This window comes from Danio rerio, chromosome 13 (genome assembly GCF_052040795.2).
Source record: "Danio rerio strain M-AB ecotype USA chromosome 13, GRCz13ab, whole genome shotgun sequence".
Classification (NCBI taxonomy): domain Eukaryota; kingdom Metazoa; phylum Chordata; class Actinopteri; order Cypriniformes; family Danionidae; genus Danio; species Danio rerio.
In genome coordinates, this window is record NC_141033.1 from 32561248 (window position 1) to 32581286 (window position 20039).

A 20039-nucleotide genomic window follows, 5' to 3' on the forward strand; every position below is an offset into this window, starting at 1 on the left:
ACTTAATATATGAAATAAAAATAATCCTTTGAATAACTTTTATTTAATGTTTACAATGCAAATCCAATTAGATCCACTTATTTGGTAATAAAGCAAGTATCTAATATATCTACCAAAAGACAGAAAATATTACTTTACAAACTGTATTGTAAATAAATCATATGAACATTTCATATTTGTTAATAATATAACTGAAATACATTTTAAAATTGAATAAATATAAGGTTACACACATTTACACAAGTAACAAAATAAACTCAATGAAAGCCTAAAAATCAGCAAATTTCTGCATGCGCAGATTCCGTGAGGGTCTACCTGTAGCCCATGTACAACACGACTAAAGAAAACGTGCAGACTTCATTTTCAGATATACACACATTTTATTCAGTTAAGAAAAGATTAATAATGATTCTTAACAAAACTCACGGAACAACTCTTAAAACTCTCCCGATTATAGAAATTTTGGTTTATGGTACATGAAACAACATTCCTTGTAAATGTGCCCATTAAGGCTCCCAGACATCACAGGTCAACAATGTATAAACAATTTAGCAGTAAAATATAGTCAATTTGTTTGTCCTTCTTAAACATGGGAGTATGTTTGAAATATATAAAGCATTTGGTGAGAATATTAGTGTTTTACATTTGGAGAAATGCATACCACTATCAAGCTATCAAACATTTATGACAAGAAATATGTGTAGCTACATGTGGTCATTCATTCGTCACAGAAGAGCCAAGAAAAGAGCCCACTCCAAACGGTACGTCTGATTAAAAACTTCACAAGTTCGAAATAAATGTTTCTGATGCTTAAACGTCATCTTTGTAATTTTAATTTTGAGTCAAACCCCAAAATCAGAAGATAAATAGGCCTATTTTATAAGGCAAAGGGCAAGATATCATAAGACATTTCAATTTCCAATCCTTGGATTACATAATAAGGACAAATAAATGTCCTAACACATTTACCCCAAGGGATACTTTCTTTCAAAATATTTTCTGGATAAATATTTTTCATAATACTTGAAATTTGCCAGATCTTTTACAGGACAACACAAATTCATGGGAGCCAGATAAAGAGCTATGCAATATGAAAAAGTATAGTTACGCAATAATTCATCAACTATTTTTACTTAAGGAGTTTCTAATTATAAGCATCAATGATCTGAACATCATTGCACTGGCATGTAGAATCAATTAAAAAATAATAAATAACAAAAAATAAATAAATATAAATAATTCAAAATAAGAATTAACATTTTATAATGCCAGAATATGTATTTTTATGCTCAATATTAATAAACCTATTTTAAAAAGCACTTACTGCAAGTGAGTCCATCTTTTAAAAACATTATACATGGACATTTCTGTGTGTTTGTCTACATATACTGATCAGTCAATAACTTTTATTTCAGCCAGCTTAAAGACAATTATGCCAGTATATAAATAGCACGTCATCCTAATTTAGCCCACCGAATCCTACTTCTAAAACCAGAACAAAAACCTATTTGGCCAGAAAAATCATGGGTCAACCTATTCATGAGAGAGGGCTGTAATGAGGCACATGGCTGTTTAAATAGTGAAGTACCATCTCTCGCCTCTTGAGGCAGACTGAGACTAAATTATCCTCCCAATCTGTGGCCTTCAGCATAATCTAATCAGTCCAATACAAGTCATGAAAAGGAAAGAACACATATTAGTCCAACACACTCTAAGAGATTCTTATTTCGTATGAGTGTATATACTTCAAATCTTCATTGCACACTAAGAATTGCTGCAAATGCTTTTTGTATGTGTTGGCTTATATCTTTTTTGTTATTTTTTTTTTGTTAACACTTTACAATAAGTTTTCATTACTTAATGTTAGTTAATGTATTTACTAACATGAACAAACCATTAACAACACATTTACAGTCACCAGTCATTTTATTAGGTACACCTTACTAGTACCCAGTGTGGTCTTCTGCTGCTGTAGCCCATCCGCCTCAAAGTTGGACATGTTGTGCGTTTAGAGATGCTATTCCTCGTACTTTAATTGTAACTTGTAGTTATTTGAGTTGATGTTGCTTTTCTATCAGCTTAAATAAGTCTGGAAATTCTCCTCGGACATCAACAAGGCATTTTCGCACACAGAACTGCCGCTCACTGGATATTTTCTCTTTTTCGGACTATTCTCTGTAAACCCTAGAGATGGTTGTGCATGAAAATCCCAGTAGATTAGCAGTTTACGAAATACTCTTACCAGCCCATCTGGCAACAACAACCATGCTATTTTCAAATACACTTAAATCACCTTTCTTCCCCATTCTGATGCTCGGTTTGAACTGCAGCAGATTGTTTTGACCATGTCTACACGCCTAAATGCATTGAGTTGCTACCATGTGATTGGCGAATTAGAAATTTGCGTTAACGAGCAGTTGGACAGGTGTACCTAATAAAGTGGCCAGTGAGTGTATTACAGATTTGTTAATGGTAGTTGTAGAAAATAAAGTTGTTCTTTGTTAGTTCTTCTCAACTCACTGTGCATTAACTTAAGCACAACTTTGGATTTTAAAATTGCACTAGTATGAATACATTGACTAACATTCATTAATGGAACCTTATTGTAAAATGTGACTGTTGCTTTGATATGCACTGAACAGATCAACCACTTTTGTGGCTGCCGTCACCTGTGCGCTGAACACGGGCGAGGATGGTTTCGTGAGTTACCCTTCTGCAATCGTTGGCCAGTCCCAGGAAGCACATGAGATCGATGAACGCTTTGGTCACGTTCAGCCGACTGCCGAACTCACTTGTGGCATAATCATGGGGGAATGTGTGATGATAGTTGTGGAATCCTTCACCTGAAAATCAAATCATTGTCCATATCAATCAAATGTTTATTTCAAATAGACGCTGTTCTTTTGTATTCTACATTTATCAGTAACCCTGTAAAAAAAAACACAAAGCTTAAAGATCCCCTGAAATTAAAATAAAGTTTTTTAGATCTTACAATCACTGTTTGCTTTAAGGATGTCTATAAGCTAGCATGCTCCAGAACAGTGAGAAAATTCATGTTTAGAAGATATAAAACAGATATAAACATGTAAAGCTTGAAGTTTGTCACTTACGCCTAAACGGATCCGCAATTCTTTTTTCACCTCACCTCATACTTCAGTTTCTCATAAATTCTTGACCAATCAAATGCTTTGTAGTATCTGACATGTCCTGCCCCCTTCAAGACGTTTCTCATTTACTTTTCATTTGACGTGCTTGAGCTCAACCACTCTCACTAGCAGAGCAGTGATAAAACAAAATGCTATTGGCTATTTTTTTATAAAGGGGAGGAGCTACTCTATGCCCCACCCTCTCTTCATTTTGTCAGTTGAGATTAGGTCAAAAATCGAATAAAATTGTACATTTTAAGGGGCTTCACAGGACCTTTAAAAACAGGCAAAATGTAAAGTAGTGATGGCTGCTTCAGAAACAATGCTTCATAAAGCTTTACAAATTTTTTGTTTGGAATCATTAGCTTGGAGCATGAATCAAATTTACAAGGTCATGTGATTTCAGAAAATGAGCATTTGTTATGTCATCACTGTTTGGTAATGTTTCAAAGATTCTATGGTTCTCCGCTTGTGGGCTATTTGTGTAATACAATAAAATCCACGTGAATTATGTTGCTTTATTCAGATTGCCCCCCAATGGGCAAATGGCAAAACAGGTTTCACCTGATCGAGTTTGTAGACATTTCTATGAGATATTTGTGAAATGAAAAGGAATAATAGTTAAAGTTGACCTATTTTACAAAAATCACTTTTATAAGGGATTTAAACACAGTTTTGAGGCAACAGTGTGTGAATATAACCAGCCTCTATTGGTAAAAACATATTAATTTTATTTTTCATAATAACACTTTATAAAAAAGCAGTCTGCAAAAACACTTTGACATTTTCTCATTGTACATGTCATGAGAGGCAGAAAGCCCCACCCATTAGTGACATCTCTCCCTCATTAGCATAGGAAGTTAGTCTTGTTTTTGAATCTGCCACTATGCTAACACATATGCACTCCATCCTCCTTTCAAAAGAGCACAATCTCATTTAAACTTAAAGTGAGATTCACCAAATTAGCACAATTAGGATTATAGCCTAAAAGGGGAATCTTCAAAATGTTACAAAACATTATTTGTGAGGTGTTATGACCTGAAACTTCACATACACTGTCTAGGAACACCAGAAACCTATTTTCATCTTGTAAAAAGGGGTATAATAGGTCCGCTTTAATAGTCTCTTGTTTAGCAGAGCCCAACATGGAATACACACTATATAAACCTTAAAAGTGTAAAAAAAAAAAAAAAAAGACTGCATATTATGTAAACACATAATAATTAATGATATTAAATGATAAAGTAAGCACATTTCTAGATTATACTTACAGTTCAATGTTCACAGTGAGTTTGAAAAGTCAATTCTGATGCATAGTTTGCCTGTATTTGTTGCATTTACTTGATTTTGACCACTAGGTGTCCCTAGCAGGTGCTGTACCAGTGTGTATATAGCAGAATAACCATTTCAAAATATTACTTGAATAAATTAAAAGTAACTTCAAACAAGCATATAGTTAATCTGAGGGATCATGTGACATTGTGATATTGTAAAGACTGTGGTAATGGCTGTTAAAATTCGACTCACTTTGCTATGGACAAATACATGATAACATTTTAAAATATACTATTAAAGATAGAAAATAAATATTTTACACTGTACAATTTTTCACAGTATTACATTTGAACTGAGACTTTAATTAATTCCATTTTAATTTTGCAATATCTTGTACTTTAGGTGATAATTCTTAAACACTTGTTACTAGTGACACTGATTGCCATTAGCAAACTTGACAACAGACAACCTAGGACATGAAGGAATGTCTCATTTCGAGTTTTGTTACAAGCATTAACAATAAAAAAACAATTACTGCACTCTAAATATTGATTGGATGTATAAACCCAAATTTCGAATGAAACAAAGCTGCATTTTTAAAAATATAAATGAAAGCAGACGGTTTTACAGATTTAATATTATTTCCTTTACATTATATTACTAATATATATAAAATAAATAAACAAGAACAATACAAGAACGCAAAAAGCACTTACACGCAAAAAAAAATATATATCTTCACTGCTTGTTCAAAAAACAACACTATTCTAGAGACTTTTTTGGGACAACCTAATTGTTTTATGTTCAATCCACAAGTTTGTTAACTTAATAAATTTGCGTTGGGACACCATGAATGACCATGAATGACCTATGTGGAACACTGCATTGTTTACAGTGTATGCTATATAGTCTAATAAATGTAAAAAAAAAAAAAAAATTATATATATATATATATTATATAAAGATATATATATATATCTTTACAGTATGACAAACCTAAAAAATATTAAAATATGTACCATTGTATCATAAAATCCGTATGTAAAAGAATGTGATACGCCAATTTCAACTTCTTCAATCACAAACAATGAAAAACTAGGTTTAGTTGTGATATTCTCTGAATAATGCAGATCCACATATGTTCAGTATTGGGGAGTATCTTGCTGCATTTTTCAGTAGCTTGACAGTAGCTTAGCAACTAATGATACAATGTAGCTTTTCCAGTAGCTACTTTTTAAAGCAAGTAGCAGAGCAGCTTCACAACAGTTACATTCCATTTAGCAAATCATCTCACAGGATTATATACTACAAAAGTGCAATACAGTCATCTATTGGTGTATCACACATCTCATTCTTCTACCTGTATTTATTACTGTTATTTTGTAAATAATATTTTTCAAGTAACATCCGTTGAAATTCAAAACATAAAGTATTCTAACAGCTGCCAATTATCCTGAAGAACATTGTACAAGAGCTTCAATACAATTTCTTACAAAAAGGAAGCAAATTATTTGTCCCATTGTTTTGAGAAAATGCTATCACATGCTAAATTAATTCATCATTTTGTTATTGCAATGGTGCATTTGATGCAGTTTTGTAATTTGACTCTTGCCGATCAAAACTTTAAAACTTTTGTGTGTTAAAACATTAAGCTTTGACATTTTAATTGTATTTGTTTTAAGTACCAAATATTTTACTTAAAATGAATGCTTATTAAGTTACAACATCAGAGTAGCTTCCCCAACATTGTGCATATGTACAACTGGCTAATGATCCAGCTTTAAAAGAGTGTTTAATATAGTTAGTCCCGGTGAAAATGGCACACTTGGCATTGCTCGAGGATTACCCGAGGACACATCTGCAAACAGCAGAATGTTTGATAAGAATCAAGAAAGACTAATAGAAAGCTTTTTGAGAAAGCCTTTTATGGAGTTTTGAGTTATGTTTTATGCAAAAGACTTGCCTTGTGCATTAGGCCCCGTAAGTTTCTGATGATAACCTTGGATAAAATTATCATGGTATTGTGATTACTGCTATAAAATATGTTCTTTTTAAATGTCTGTACAAAAAAACAAAAAAACTTTCTCCTTTGAACAATTTATTTTATTTCAGGAAACATTTTTTTATATTTTAGAACAATAAACATGTCAGGCTAAATAACTTTAAAAAAATCATTGACTTCTGCTGTAGTAATTAGTTTCAAAAACACAGATTTCTTTACAATATGTAAAAAAAACAAAAAAAAAAACATTTCATATACCTTAGAAATAGTATAAATTTTTTTTAGCAGTTTTAAAACCTTGACTTTTCCAAACCATGGTAAACCTAGAAACTGGTTATCATCTCATGCTTATTGTGCACACGGCTGCTTATTGCTTGTTCAGAATACTCCAAACTCACTAACATCAGAACAAGGTTAAGAATAAATTTATAAGTAGCTTTTGTGAATAATTGAATAGTTTTTGCATAAAAACAAAACTATTAACCCAGGCTCATTGAAGATATGTGCCAGGCTACATTTTTGAGAACCAAGATATACAGTTAAAGTCAGATTTATTAGCCTTCCAGTGGATTTTTTATTATTATTATTTGCCAAAATTTTGAACACAGCAAGAAATTGTTCACAGTAATTCCAAAAATGTTTTGTCTTCTGGCGAAAATCTTATTTGTTTTATTTTGGCTAGAATAAAAGCAGTTTTCAAGGTTAATATTATTAACACCTCAAGCAATATTTTTAAGCTAATAATTCTGATTTTAAAGAGCCCATTTTATGGGTTTTTGAAAATTCCCCTCCATGTAGTGTGTAACACAGCTCTAAGTGAAGTGAAGTATTCAGCTAAGGCTTAAATCTGTAAGAATACAGTGTTTAAAACGGTTGATTCATCTATAAAAGAGTCGACTCATAGTGCTTCAAACGAGTCGCCTTGATACCGAGTCATTAGGTGTTTCGCCATGACGTACAAACGAAACCAAGTTATTCACGTGCACGCGCAAACCCGGGAGATTTCAAACCTGAGGCCCCGCTCTCTGACGCAGAAACCCAGACACACACACAAACACACGCACACAAACATGCCGGTCGATTGAAGTCACACTGCAGATGGATATTATATCGAGTCTCTACCCAAAGATGAAACATCAGCATTATAGCCAAGCAGTTGGAAGCTACTGGAAACTTCTGGAAACTGCATGCTACAAAGAATACTTCATCTGAGTTTGTTAAAGGAAGGATCAGTAAAGAGTAACTTACTGATGGACGTCAGGATGGGTTTCTTCCTACCTTTCTCAAGTGTAAGTACGTGCGGTTAAAGTTGTTGCCTCGTTGACTCTAGCTTGCAAATGTATTTAGTTGTGATTTGTTACTTGTAACCGAGTGTACTGTATCAGGTTAACTGGCTATATTCTCTTATCGCGTGCAAAGTCACGTTAAAAACGCGACGCGTGCTGCTTTGTTGACGGAGCTCCGAGGTAGAGTTGTGCATTCCCGCGGCTGTCCCCGCACCAGATTTCTGCGGCGCGGGAATAAATTTCCGAATAAATCGCGGGAGCGGTCGGTAAGGGTTTAATTTGGGACGGGAGCGGGCTGTCTAGCAATATCACGGATATTGCTATGCGAATGAGAAAGAGTGAGTGTGCTTGTGTGTGTTAGTGCGCACGCGCGCGTATGAGAGAGAGAGAGAGAGAGAGAGAGAGAGAGAGAGAGAGAGAGAGAGAGAGAGAGAGAGAGAGAGAGAGAGAGAGAGAGAGAGAGAGAGCGAGCGAGAGCGAGAGAGAGCGAGAGAGAGAGATAGAGAGAGAGAGAGAGCGAGCGAGAGCGAGCGAGAGCGAGCTTTGTGTGCTTGGTGCTGTGTGTGTGTTTATACAGACATCTTGGCTGTCTGGACTGTATAGCTGGGTGACTTTTGGTTGTGTTCTCCCCCGCTCTAGCGAGATCGGGCGCGGCTGGCAGAAAACGGAGCGGGTTCTCAGGCTAAAACCTGGCGGGTGCGGGCGGAAGCGGGAGCGTTGTCGTCCGGAGGTGTGTGTGTGTTTTTGTGTGTGTGTGGCAGCTAAAATCCACGCCTACACTATCGAGCGTGTATGAACTGTGATTACTTTTATATTGCTGATTAGCTGTTGGCCATTTCACTCTCTGACTGAAGGCAGTCGACCAATCGCAACAGACTGTCATTGGTCCAATCAGCGCAGATTAGCTTCGCGCTAAGGAGGAGTTTGGGAACAAATGAATCACTGGACGATTCATATGGGAGTCGCTGGAATAATTAGGTAAAAATAAATGCAGATTATAAGACCATGAAAGTGTTTTTTGACCTTGCATGCATATGAGACTGTTGTTGGAGACCCTTACAACCAAGATATGACCCTATTTCATGTATAATATTAGCTCTTTAACTGTATGTACCCTGAGCTATGTGTGATTCCTCAAGAGGGCGCTATGTACATTTTTGACAATATCAACTATGTTACTGGGGCACGTTTTCTTATACGTGTCATTTCTTGTAAATCCACCAGAGCCATCTGCATACATTTTTGCCAATCTCAACATACATGAGAGTAGCTAGTCTGTTTGTTGTAATAAACCAGCTTGATATCAACTGACCCACCCACCCCCTTCCCTAAGCCCAACTGATAGACTTTTCAAAGGCAATTTAGATTAGAAAAGCTGTTGATAACACATCGATCACAATTTCTCACTGCTTTTATGGGATTTGTTTCTGGAACCGTCCTTTATCGTGAAGGGCCAGCCAGTGACCTCTTCCAACTGCAGCTTATCCACGATGGACGTCCAGCGTTCTCCAGTCCCCAGCACCTAGACTGCAGCTCTGTACAAGAATTTTGGCCAGAGGAGAAATGCTCTTGACCAACTGAGCCTGGTTTCTCTCAAGGTTTTTTCTTCCACTTTCGTCAATTGGTGAAGTTTGTTCCTTACTGCTGTCGCCACTGACTTAAATGGTTTGGGACTTGTGGAGCTGCGCATCAATGGATTTGCTCTTCAGCGTTTGAACTTTCAGCAGTGAAATTTAAACCACACTGAACTGAACTAAACTCTGAAAACTGGACTGACACAGTTTCAATTTACTAAAACTTCTTTGTTAAGCTGCTTTGACACAATCTACATTGTAAAAGTGCTATAGAAATATAAATAAATTATATTAAATTTATCAGACTCTAACCATGGTCCACTCTGCTCTGCTTTCTAAGACTGATCCCGTTAAACTACCAAGCAATCCAGTGACAACACAAAAGCAGTAATAAGCAGTCAGCGGTAGTGTTGTTTTACACACAAAATGCAGACATATGTACTAGAGGTGTGAACCTATACTGGTCTCACGGTTCGGTTCTGTTACGATTATCATGCCATCGATTCGGTTCAATTCGATATCTCGGTGCATCACGGTGCATTGACGATGCTTTCCATATATAGTGTTATATTTTAGGGGGGAGGCTATAACAAGCTGTCTGTATAAACACACAGACACACAGCAACACACTGTCTCTCATTTAAACACATTCACAAACATAGACAGCATCAAACAAACAAACACACACGCACACACAAACAAACACACTTAAGCCCTTGCAACAGGGAGAGCTCGCGCTGAGCGGAGCAGAAAAACGAAAAAAATAAGCACTTTTCCGACGGTCCCTTACAGAGAGCTCCTCTTAGCGCGAGCTCTGCAGGCTAAAGTAAACGCAGACTGCGAGGGCTTAAACGGAGCAGTGCTCGTAATGTCGAGCAAAAAAAAGAAAGACAGCTGTGAAACATAACCAGCTTTGTCTTTCTGTAGGAAACACACTTTAGATCTTTTTAGGGTAAGCGTTTTTTGAGTTATTGCCGTCTATAACTGAAAGTGTGTCAGGAAAATTGAAAACAAAACCAACTGAAGCGCGCTCATTTCTGGCGCCCCACTGGATATACAGCGCCCTAAGCTATTGCCTATGGTGCCTATGCCACAGGCCGGCCCTGAGTTGGCTGAGTGTTGTAAATAACGGTGCTCACCTCCCTCGCGACAGAGCGCATAGGAGATAAATGACGTCACTACATAATAACCGGTTATGGTTATTACAGAATCGATACCGAATTGTCCGCGTCTGCATCGCGGTGCACCGAAGAAACAATTAATTTTGACACCCCTAATATGTACCCATGAACACATATTTCTTGGTTCTCTAAATGTAGCCCCAGGCACATACTCCCAATAAGCCTGTGTTGGAAAAACTCCATGCAGTTATTAGTGAATGAGAGTGATTATTCTTACCGATGGCACTGAAGGCGACAAACTTGTTCTCTCTGGGATTGATGTTGTGGTCGTAGGGTCTCATTCCCCACATGTGAGCGGCGCTGTTGACCAGCCAGGTTGCATTAAGGACCACAGCGTATCTCAGCAGACATGGCACCAAGTAAGCAGTCCAAAGACTCTCCTCCCAAAAAAACCAAGGTACCAAGGTTGGGATAAGAAAGCACATCACCACCACAGATAACTTGTAATGCCTGGAGACATGAGAAATGAAAAGAATTCAAAACAAACATTCCAATAGGAATTGAATCTTGATTATCATGTGTTGTTTAATGGCACAGTATGTTACAGATATGAATTAACATGAACTGGAGCACAACAAGCAGTTGAAATGCTGATTAACCTGCTAGTTTTGCTTTATCTGTGCTGGACAATCAAGTAAACATGTTTTAAACAATTACCAAAACACTATTGATCAATGTCAAAGGAAGGGTGTTCTTGATTTTAATCATTCTGCTAATGCCAAACATGGCCTAATGTTAGAGTCTGAGATATGTAATGAATATTTTGACCAAAAAAACTTTGATAAATGTTTGTCCTGTCTTTTACATTTGCAGATTTGTTTTTTCAGCACATACTATTTAAATTATTCAAACATTCTGCATCCAGTTTGAATAATCAACAAAGCGATCATAATTTATTCATTTCTCTCGGTTGGTCTGTATTTTTCCACAAGTTAACTTGTGTATTTTGTTGTTGTGTTGTTGATGGATTTGGATTTCTGCCTTCCAATCTGTCCCAGCACGAATCAACATTTATCCTTTTTCTCATTACTTTATTAATGTGATTATTTGAATAATTAATAAAGTTAACACATTTCTTATTAAAAGAATGTTCCGTGCATTGGCCTGTCTCTTTGTAACTCTATTTTCAGGAGCCACCGAATTAGGTCAGAGGTCATGGAGACCTCGAGTGGAAATGAAGGGCTTGATTATTGAAAACAACTGTACAACTGTTTTCCTATTTGTAATAATATGTGTTAATACTGTCTAAAGTAATTTTGAGATTATTATGATGTGTTAATTCTGCTTAAAGGGATTTTACTTTTTATTTAAGATAGACTTGGTTCATAAGGATATTAATTGCCTGAATGTAAATTATACCAGTTTTTAACCAGTTCTGATAAAGACAGCTGAGAGTACACTCTCAGCCTTGGGTAAGAAACAGATTGGACTTTAAGTGAGTGTTCTATTTGATTGTAGATCCTTTTCACTGGTCTGGGGTCAGCACTAAACAGTCTAGTGCAGTGGTGTCCAAACTCTGTCCTAGAGGGCGGGTGTCATGCATATTTAGGTTCCAACCCCATTTAAATACACCCAAACCAACTCATGCTCTTTCTAGTTGTTCTAGAAACTTTCAGGCAGATGTGTTGAAGGAAGTTGGAGCTAAACCATGCAGGACACCAGCCCTCCAGGACCGAGTTTGGACATACCTGATCTAGTAAGTGCTTGTTTAGCTGGTTCAGGTGTGTTTGATTGGGTTGGAGCTAAACTCTCCAGGACACCGGCCCTTCAGGACCGAGTTTGGACACCCCTGGTCAAGTGGATGTCTGACGTTTATTTATGCTTGAGATATTGTTCAGAATTGTGTGTACGCACCCACATGGAAATTTTCCAAGCCTATCTGTGTCTTAACCAATCAGGTTAAAACACATATATGTATGACACAGTTAATGACGTTATGTGAGAGTATAATTGATGTTGATATGTGATTGTAAGCAGAGCGGCCTAGGAACTTGTTGAAGCTGGCTTCTGCTGATGAATCTGCAAACAGTATACAGTAAACTATTTATTTATTTGATTCTCTGACTCCGGCTCTTCTTTATCTGACAGACTGGTCATTTTTTGGGTTAAAACTGTAAATAATCAATACATAGTAATTTCTTGTAGTAACAAAAATAATGTGAATCGCCAACTACATTGATTTTAAATTATCCAAATTAAATAGTAAACATAACATTTAATATAAAGCAAAACTGACATAAATGCTGCTATGAATAGACTTTTTTTCAGTACAAGTAGTGTTCTGTGTCAAACGTTTTTGGTCTATAAAATGAACGCTCTGAGCAAAGCTGCATTTATTTGATCAAAAACAACAATAAAAAAACTACTTTAAACAGCTGTTTTTCATTGTAATATATAGTACATTTAATTGATTGCAATTCAGTCAAAAGCTCAATTTTCATCACAGTTACTTCAGTTTTTAGTGTCAGATGTTCCTACAAAAATTTTGCTGATATGTTTATTTGTAGCTTAATAAATATTTCTGATTATGGTTAATTTGAAAAATCTTAGCCCGTTTTAAATATATTTGCCTGCAATATTTTTCTGGACTATTCTAGACTATTCATTCATTTTCCTTCAGATTAGTCCATTATTTATCAGGGGTCACCACAGCAGAATGAAAAGCATTTGTTTTATGCAGGGGATGCCCTTCCAGCAGCAACCTTGTACTGGGAAACACGCACACTGTCACATTCACACACACACTCATAAACTACAGCTAATTTAGTACATCCAGTTCACTCATAGCTCGTGTCCTTGGACTGTAGGGGAAACCAGAGCACCCGGAGGAAACCCACGCAAACACCGGGAGAACATGCAAACTTCACACAGAAATGCCAACTGACCCAGCTGGGACTCAAACCAGCGACGTTCTTGCTGTGAGCCAACAGTGCTAAGCACTGAGTCACCGCGCCGATTTAGCACAGATTATTCTTTTTTAATTCAATTTTAAAAAAACAAACAAAACAAAAAAATCTTACTGACCTCCTCTGAAACATTACAACACTGTCTGCTTTTAGATCTTCAAACGTCAGCTTGCGTCCTTTATCAATGACTTCTGGGTGTTTACGGACCAGTAGCCAGCCGATGTGAGCAAAGAAGAATCCTCTGCGAGCGTTGTGGGGGTCTGCATCCGTCTCAGAAAACTTGTGATGGACGCGGTGATCTCTGGCCCACTCATAGATATCATTCTAAATAGGAATAAACATTAATGTAGCAGTTACAAATGTAATTAATCTCACTATGATCAGTTAAACGTTATAACTCATTAGAATTTTCAGCTATAAATAAAACCCTTTGGTGCATAGTATTTTCATGGACAATGAAATGCTTGCAATGTGGCATCATGCTGCATCTTTCCCAAAAGATTCTGCGTAAAATACATTCAAATAGGAACACAAAAGGTGATTTGCTTTTGTTTACTGCAATTTGCAACCATGCAAAACTAAAAGTTGCATTCCTTTAATTGTGGACTGGTTGCAAGAGGTTGCACCATGACACTTTAACCTTCATAATCCTGACAGTAATTCGCAGGTCAGACACAATTTGAAAAAGGTACTAAAGATGTCACTGGGGTGGTACCTTTTCAAAAGCACAAAAATCACCAAACAGATTAAATATTCTGCATGTATATCAGGTGCAAACATGTACTTTTAAAAAAAGTAGCACCACGGTGAAAACCTTTGTGCTGTTCTTTCTCACAGTAGTTTACCAAACTTGAAATGTGAGCAGAGCAAAACACAAAGCAACTTCATGTGAGCTTGTGTTTCCAGTTGGCCACAAATGAATGAAACTTTTACAGCCTCTTACAGTACACTTATTACAGGAACAATCCCAGGTGGGCATACCAAGGTTAATTGCTTTGCTAAAAAGCACAATGGCGATCGCTTGGTTCTTGTGGGCTGTGAACCTATTAGCCCAGATCTTAAACCACAACACCAAACTACATCCACCTGAGCCGCATTCACATTTACTGCATTATTTAAAGGGACAGTTCAACCACAAATTTAATTGCATTCATCCTGATATTTTTACAAACTGTATGAAATTCTTGAACATAAAAGAAGATATTTGAAGAATGTTAAGCATTCTTGCTTAACATTCACATTGCTTTTGTGATTGTGTGCACTATACTGACACTGAGGAGAAGAAACTGTTAAATAAAGTCATTATTTTTGGTCATATTTAATCTAATCTGTCATATTTAATCTAAAATATCTTTAAAAACTCAGATCTACTTCTTCACACGCAAGCGCAGGTTGCCAGACTGATGAAATCAACAGAAGTGTGCCTGACTATCAAACCTTAAGGCTGATTTAAATTGTGGTCTAAATGAAATCAACGGCAGAAGGAACATTAAAATGAGTTTTTGTTCTAATCAACACCTGGAATTTATATTTTAGAAACAGCTTTTATTTCTTGCAGATGATCAAAAGAAAACTGACAATGATCTCCTCATGTACACCTTATGTGCGTTATTCAGTGTTAAATGCTAATAATGTTAGTTTAAATGCCAGTTTACAGGACATCTATTGCCATACTACTGAAAGCAGCAGCAGATATTTCACCACAGATCTTGAAAACCAACACATAATGATTCTGCACTTACATTAAATAATGTTAAAGAGGTTTAATATGTTTTAATTAGATTGTAAACCTTACCATTTTTGTTGGAGTGCAGTAAGTGCACTATTCTATGCTTCTGTATGGCTGTATTTAAATTTCTGTCCTGTTTTGTCCAGTGCAAACAGCCAAATTGCTCATCACTGCAAATCTCGTCATGTAGCATGTTATTATGACACGAGGTTACAATTTAACCTGCTCACCTAATGTTTACGTTGATAATACTTATATTATTTGTTAACTAACTACCTCTTGTGGAACTTTGAATCTGCGTCTCATTTCGGAGTCTGCTATTGTCTACCGGAGATCGCATTTCGGTCAGGGACGCACACTTTTAGAGCCTTTCTGACTAAATGAATGAAATATGCTGTTTTCAACATGGCAACCCGGGGTGCTGAAATATAATTGGTTAAACTAGCATTGGATGGGTTAAAAGAACCAAAACAAGGACAGAGTTCCGGCATCTAACCCACATTTTCAAAGCAGAATATCTGACTTTAGCATTGTTTTTCAGATAAACAGAAATGTTCATTTATCATGTTTCTTAAATATCTGCCAATATATTATTGTATTTTTATGCTTTAGAACAGTCAAAAAACCTACATACAGCACCTTAATAACTATGATAACCTTAAATAAAAATAACATGGTTTCACAGTATTGTGATTGCTACTCAAAAAAAAGTTCTTTTTAAATTTCGGGGTAAAAAATGTATTCGATTTTCAAATGTTTGCTAAAGCATAGGCTGACCAGTAGCTTTTGATGTGGATGGTCCTTTGCTGCTTAACACACTGTAATAAATAAATAAATAAATAAATAAACAAATAGATAGATAAAATAGTCTCTGACATCATGTAAAACGAAAAGTTTTAGTGGTTTTAAATCTGTGACTTTTCCAAACTGCGGTAAACCTTGAGACTGTTTACTGTCCCATGGCTACAGCTGACACAGTAGCAAGTGACTCAAAATAAGATGTTTTTTAAAGTTCAACCAATAAAAGGTCAGTAATGATGGCAGTATCTTAATTTGGGGTGAACAATCTCTGTACTGTTGTACACCACTTCATCACATGTTTTACCTGAAAAGCCATAGAGTTTGCGACTGCTAGGAAGATCCGTAATGGCAGTGAGGCCCTGTAGGACCGGTGGCTCCAGAGGCGATGGGCGCCGGCAGTTATTCCTAGAGCACTTACCATGAAACACACTCCCGCTGTCACATTAAGAGAGAAAACAGAACAGAATATTTAGAAACAAATGAGTCTGGACTGCAACACAGCTTGTATAGTGTGTAACGGTGTGTGTTGCCCTTGAGAGGACAAAATGTCTCGCTGTGTGTTGTCAGACAAGGCTGCGAGGGATGTGGGATACCAGGCCACAGACTGTGAAAAAGGGCACACTGTTATGACCCTGCTCAATTTACAATGGAGCGCCTATTTCGACAGCAATCGTTCTTTGTTTGAAAGAGTGCAATATTATGCGGAGTCGTGATGCCTAAAATGTACACAACAGTGGAGCACAGTTGTGGCTTTTGGTCAGATTTCAAGTTATTCACGGGACTGTCTTGCTAGCTCACTCACACAGATGCAAGCTGCACAAATTTAGCTGAGACAAAGTGGCCTGACATACTTTTACATCAGGAAAAACAATGACACATCAGTTGATGATATCAGAGAATAGTAATCACAGATTTGGCTCTGTAAGACCTGAACACACGTGAGGAAATACCTGCACAGAAAGAAAGGGAGGGAAACCTGGGAGTGTTGTCCATGGTGGCCTTAACATTTTTTTTCAACTGAATCAAAATTAACCTTATGAGTAGGCCCATACGGAATCTGTGCATGCAGAAATCTGCAGATTTTTAGCCCATCATTCTCTTGTTATACTTGTGTAAATGTGTGTAAATGTATATTTATGCAGTTTTTAAATTAATTTCACTAATATTATTGTGACACTATTGTGATTTATTTACAATTCAGTTTGTAAAGTCATATTTTCTGTTTTTTAGTAGATATATTATTTGAGAGACTTGATTTGTTTACCAAACAAGCGGATCTAATTGGATTTGCATTATAAACATTAAAGAAAAGTAAAACATTTTTTTTTTCATATATTATGTTTTTATGATACTGCCAAAATCATTCCACATAAATTTGCAGATTTTTTTCAGCAGAAAAAGCAAAAAATGGCCGCAGATTCTGTCTGGTCTTACTTATTGAACTTATATCATGTTAAATTGACTTAAAACAGCTTGTGTAACTTAAAAAAATTAAGTTAGAACATGATTAACTTTGTTGAATAAGTTACTATGAACTAAAATCATGCTGTCATGACTAAATTCCTCATATAATCTTTTTAAAGTTTAATAAAAAGGATGAAAAATCTCTGTTTCTCTAAATGTGCAAGATTTAAATGATGAGTTTTATTCAACAATCGAATAACATTTAGATCTTGATCAATCTAATACATCTTTTTTCCCCCCCAATATTATGTAAACTGTCATTTAGAGCTATTTTTAAAGAAAATTACAACTAGTCAAAATAAATATCAAAATATTAATTTAGTGTGACTGAAAGTTAGGATTATTCTGATTTATTGAATACATATCTCTTCTGAAGTTAAAACTTACTGTGTTGTCTTTAAATGAATATAAACATGGCATATTATTTCTTATTTTGACAAATTGATTGATTTGATGGTTTTGGATAATAGGAACCATTTTTTATTATTTTTTGTCTCTTTTCTTTTAATCAAACAATTATTTGTATTGGTCATGTAAGGGTCATATATTAACTGAATTTCTAATGTTGTGGGTGAGTGCTGTGCATACTAATTAGCATTTTTGCAGAAGTAGATAGATGCGGGTCCAAAATTAAATTCAGCTCTGCAGAAACTTCCTGTCTGAAGAGAGGTGTTAAAACTGAACACAGAACACAGAAAGATGTATACTTTGTTGTTGGGCAGAGAATTCATAGAAAAAGAGGAAGTATGCCGAAGGGGCGGCCAATGGAGGACTGAACAATGACTGACAAGTGACGTTACACCAAAACTCCACCTGTTAAGATCGGTGGTGTATATATGCTGAAGTCAGGAAATGTATGTTAGTTGCGAACCTCTTGAATGTAATTCTTGTATTGCATTGGGGTAACGTAACCCAGAGCTCTGTCATCGAATTATTCATTTGTATCTAATAAATTGTTACGATTTTTGGCATTGAAGAAAAACCTCTCCTGACCTTTTCTCTTGAACACGCATGGAATAGGCTAGATATTCCAACAATGGTCTGAATGACATTTTTACTGCTAAGTTAGAAGACAAAAACACATAATTATAAATTATCAATCCAGTGTGACTGATCATTTTCGAATGGTTTTCCATACACTGTAAAAAATTCTGGGTTGCACACATTGGATTTGTGTTGACATGAAGGAATTCAGTCAACTTATCAGTTTTTACAAATGTAAGTGCATTGAACTTATAACGATTAGGTTGTCCCAAAAAGAGCTAATGGATTTGTGTTATTTCAGCTCATTTTTAAAAGTAGTATAAACCATTATACATAATTTTTGAGTGCAGCTGTATATATATGAAATATATAGAAAATAATAAACGTTTGAGTTACTCTAGATTTCATATCAGATGTAAACTGATAATTAAAGTGAATTTGTATTGATTTAACTTTTACTGGACATTTGATAACTTTTACTAAACACAACTGTGAAAGCAACCATTTAACTATTTTCCCCCTTAATTTATAATGATTTAATATATATAGATAATAATATCTACATTTATATTACATTTGAATTAGTTTTCAAATATATATATATATATACCAATTGCTTTAAGAATAGTATTGGTTTATAAACTGATTACTTTAATAAAAGACAAAACAGAACATCTAAGTGTGTCGTAGCAACTCACCCTGTTAGGATGTAGGTCATAGTAGCAAGAGCAGCACAGCTTGCATCAATTTAAACAATTAATGTGTAAAGAATAGATTTTTGACAAGAATATGAATAGTGTTTGTTACAAACATTGCAAAACTGACAATAATTTATCATTAGATCCGAAAAATAAAAACGCAATAATCACAGGAACAGTGTGTGCTATTAGAACCAGTCTCAAATATCATGAATCTATTCACAGAATATACAATAACACTTACTCCATATGAGGGTTAAGGAAGAGACAAAAGGAAGAATCGTCATTCCATAAAGCGCTCCTAGGTGCAATAGAGTCATTAATATGACATTTCTCCATACGATTTGTACCGGAGGACTCGGGCCCGGTTTCTCCACATAAGAATCATCAAAAACATCCTCTGTCGTCGTCGTCACATCGGCCATTGCTTCTGTGCTCGTGTACTGCCTCCTGCAAAGAAAACGAGTAGATTATATTTTCACGACCGCCGGCGAAGAAGAACCATCTGTCATTTCGGTTATTATTGATTTAGCAGACAAAGCATCAAACCGCGGACTCGATCAATTCTGCACAAAATGGGTGTGACAATAAACGCAGGCGCTGGAATAAAGGTGCATCTGTCTGCTGCATCCCGCTTACCTTGCTTGCGATGCAACCATAAAGAATGATCGCAGTATGATTAAAGCGAGAATACAGAAGCTCCCGTCGACTGGTTTAATTTTTTGCGTGCCTAAGCCTCTGATTTCGTTTAAAATGATGCAGTTGGGCGAGGCTGCAAGGATGCTATCTAGCCCTACCAGTTTCATTGGTTGCCTGGCTATCTGATGCTCTTGTGGACGCCATCCACGTTTTCATAACCAAACACATCAGCTGTTTACTCTCCCTGTGCGATACAGATCAGCTTCAAATTTCAACAAGGCTTTGAGAATTTTAATGGCCGTGAGTAAATTGGAAAACACAGGTCTTCTAGCACAAATAGGTATATTTTCTAGA

General features: G+C 36.0%; 1 protein-coding gene across 4 annotated transcripts; it reads right to left on the reverse strand.

The window, feature by feature from the left end:
• Nucleotides 1–360: 360 nt before the first annotated feature.
• Nucleotides 361–19806, reverse strand: scdb (stearoyl-CoA desaturase b). 4 transcript variants are annotated; one of them, XM_087277939.1, is made up of 6 exons: nucleotides 19686–19806; nucleotides 19291–19496; nucleotides 16205–16335; nucleotides 13489–13694; nucleotides 10682–10914; nucleotides 361–2843 (listed from the first exon to the last, which is right to left on the reverse strand). In XM_087277939.1, exons 1-6 carry the CDS (start codon nucleotides 19703–19705, stop codon nucleotides 2644–2646), a joined length of 996 nt encoding a protein of 331 aa, XP_087134065.1. In that variant the 5' UTR covers nucleotides 19706–19806; the 3' UTR covers nucleotides 361–2643.
• Nucleotides 19807–20039: the final 233 nt, after the last annotated feature.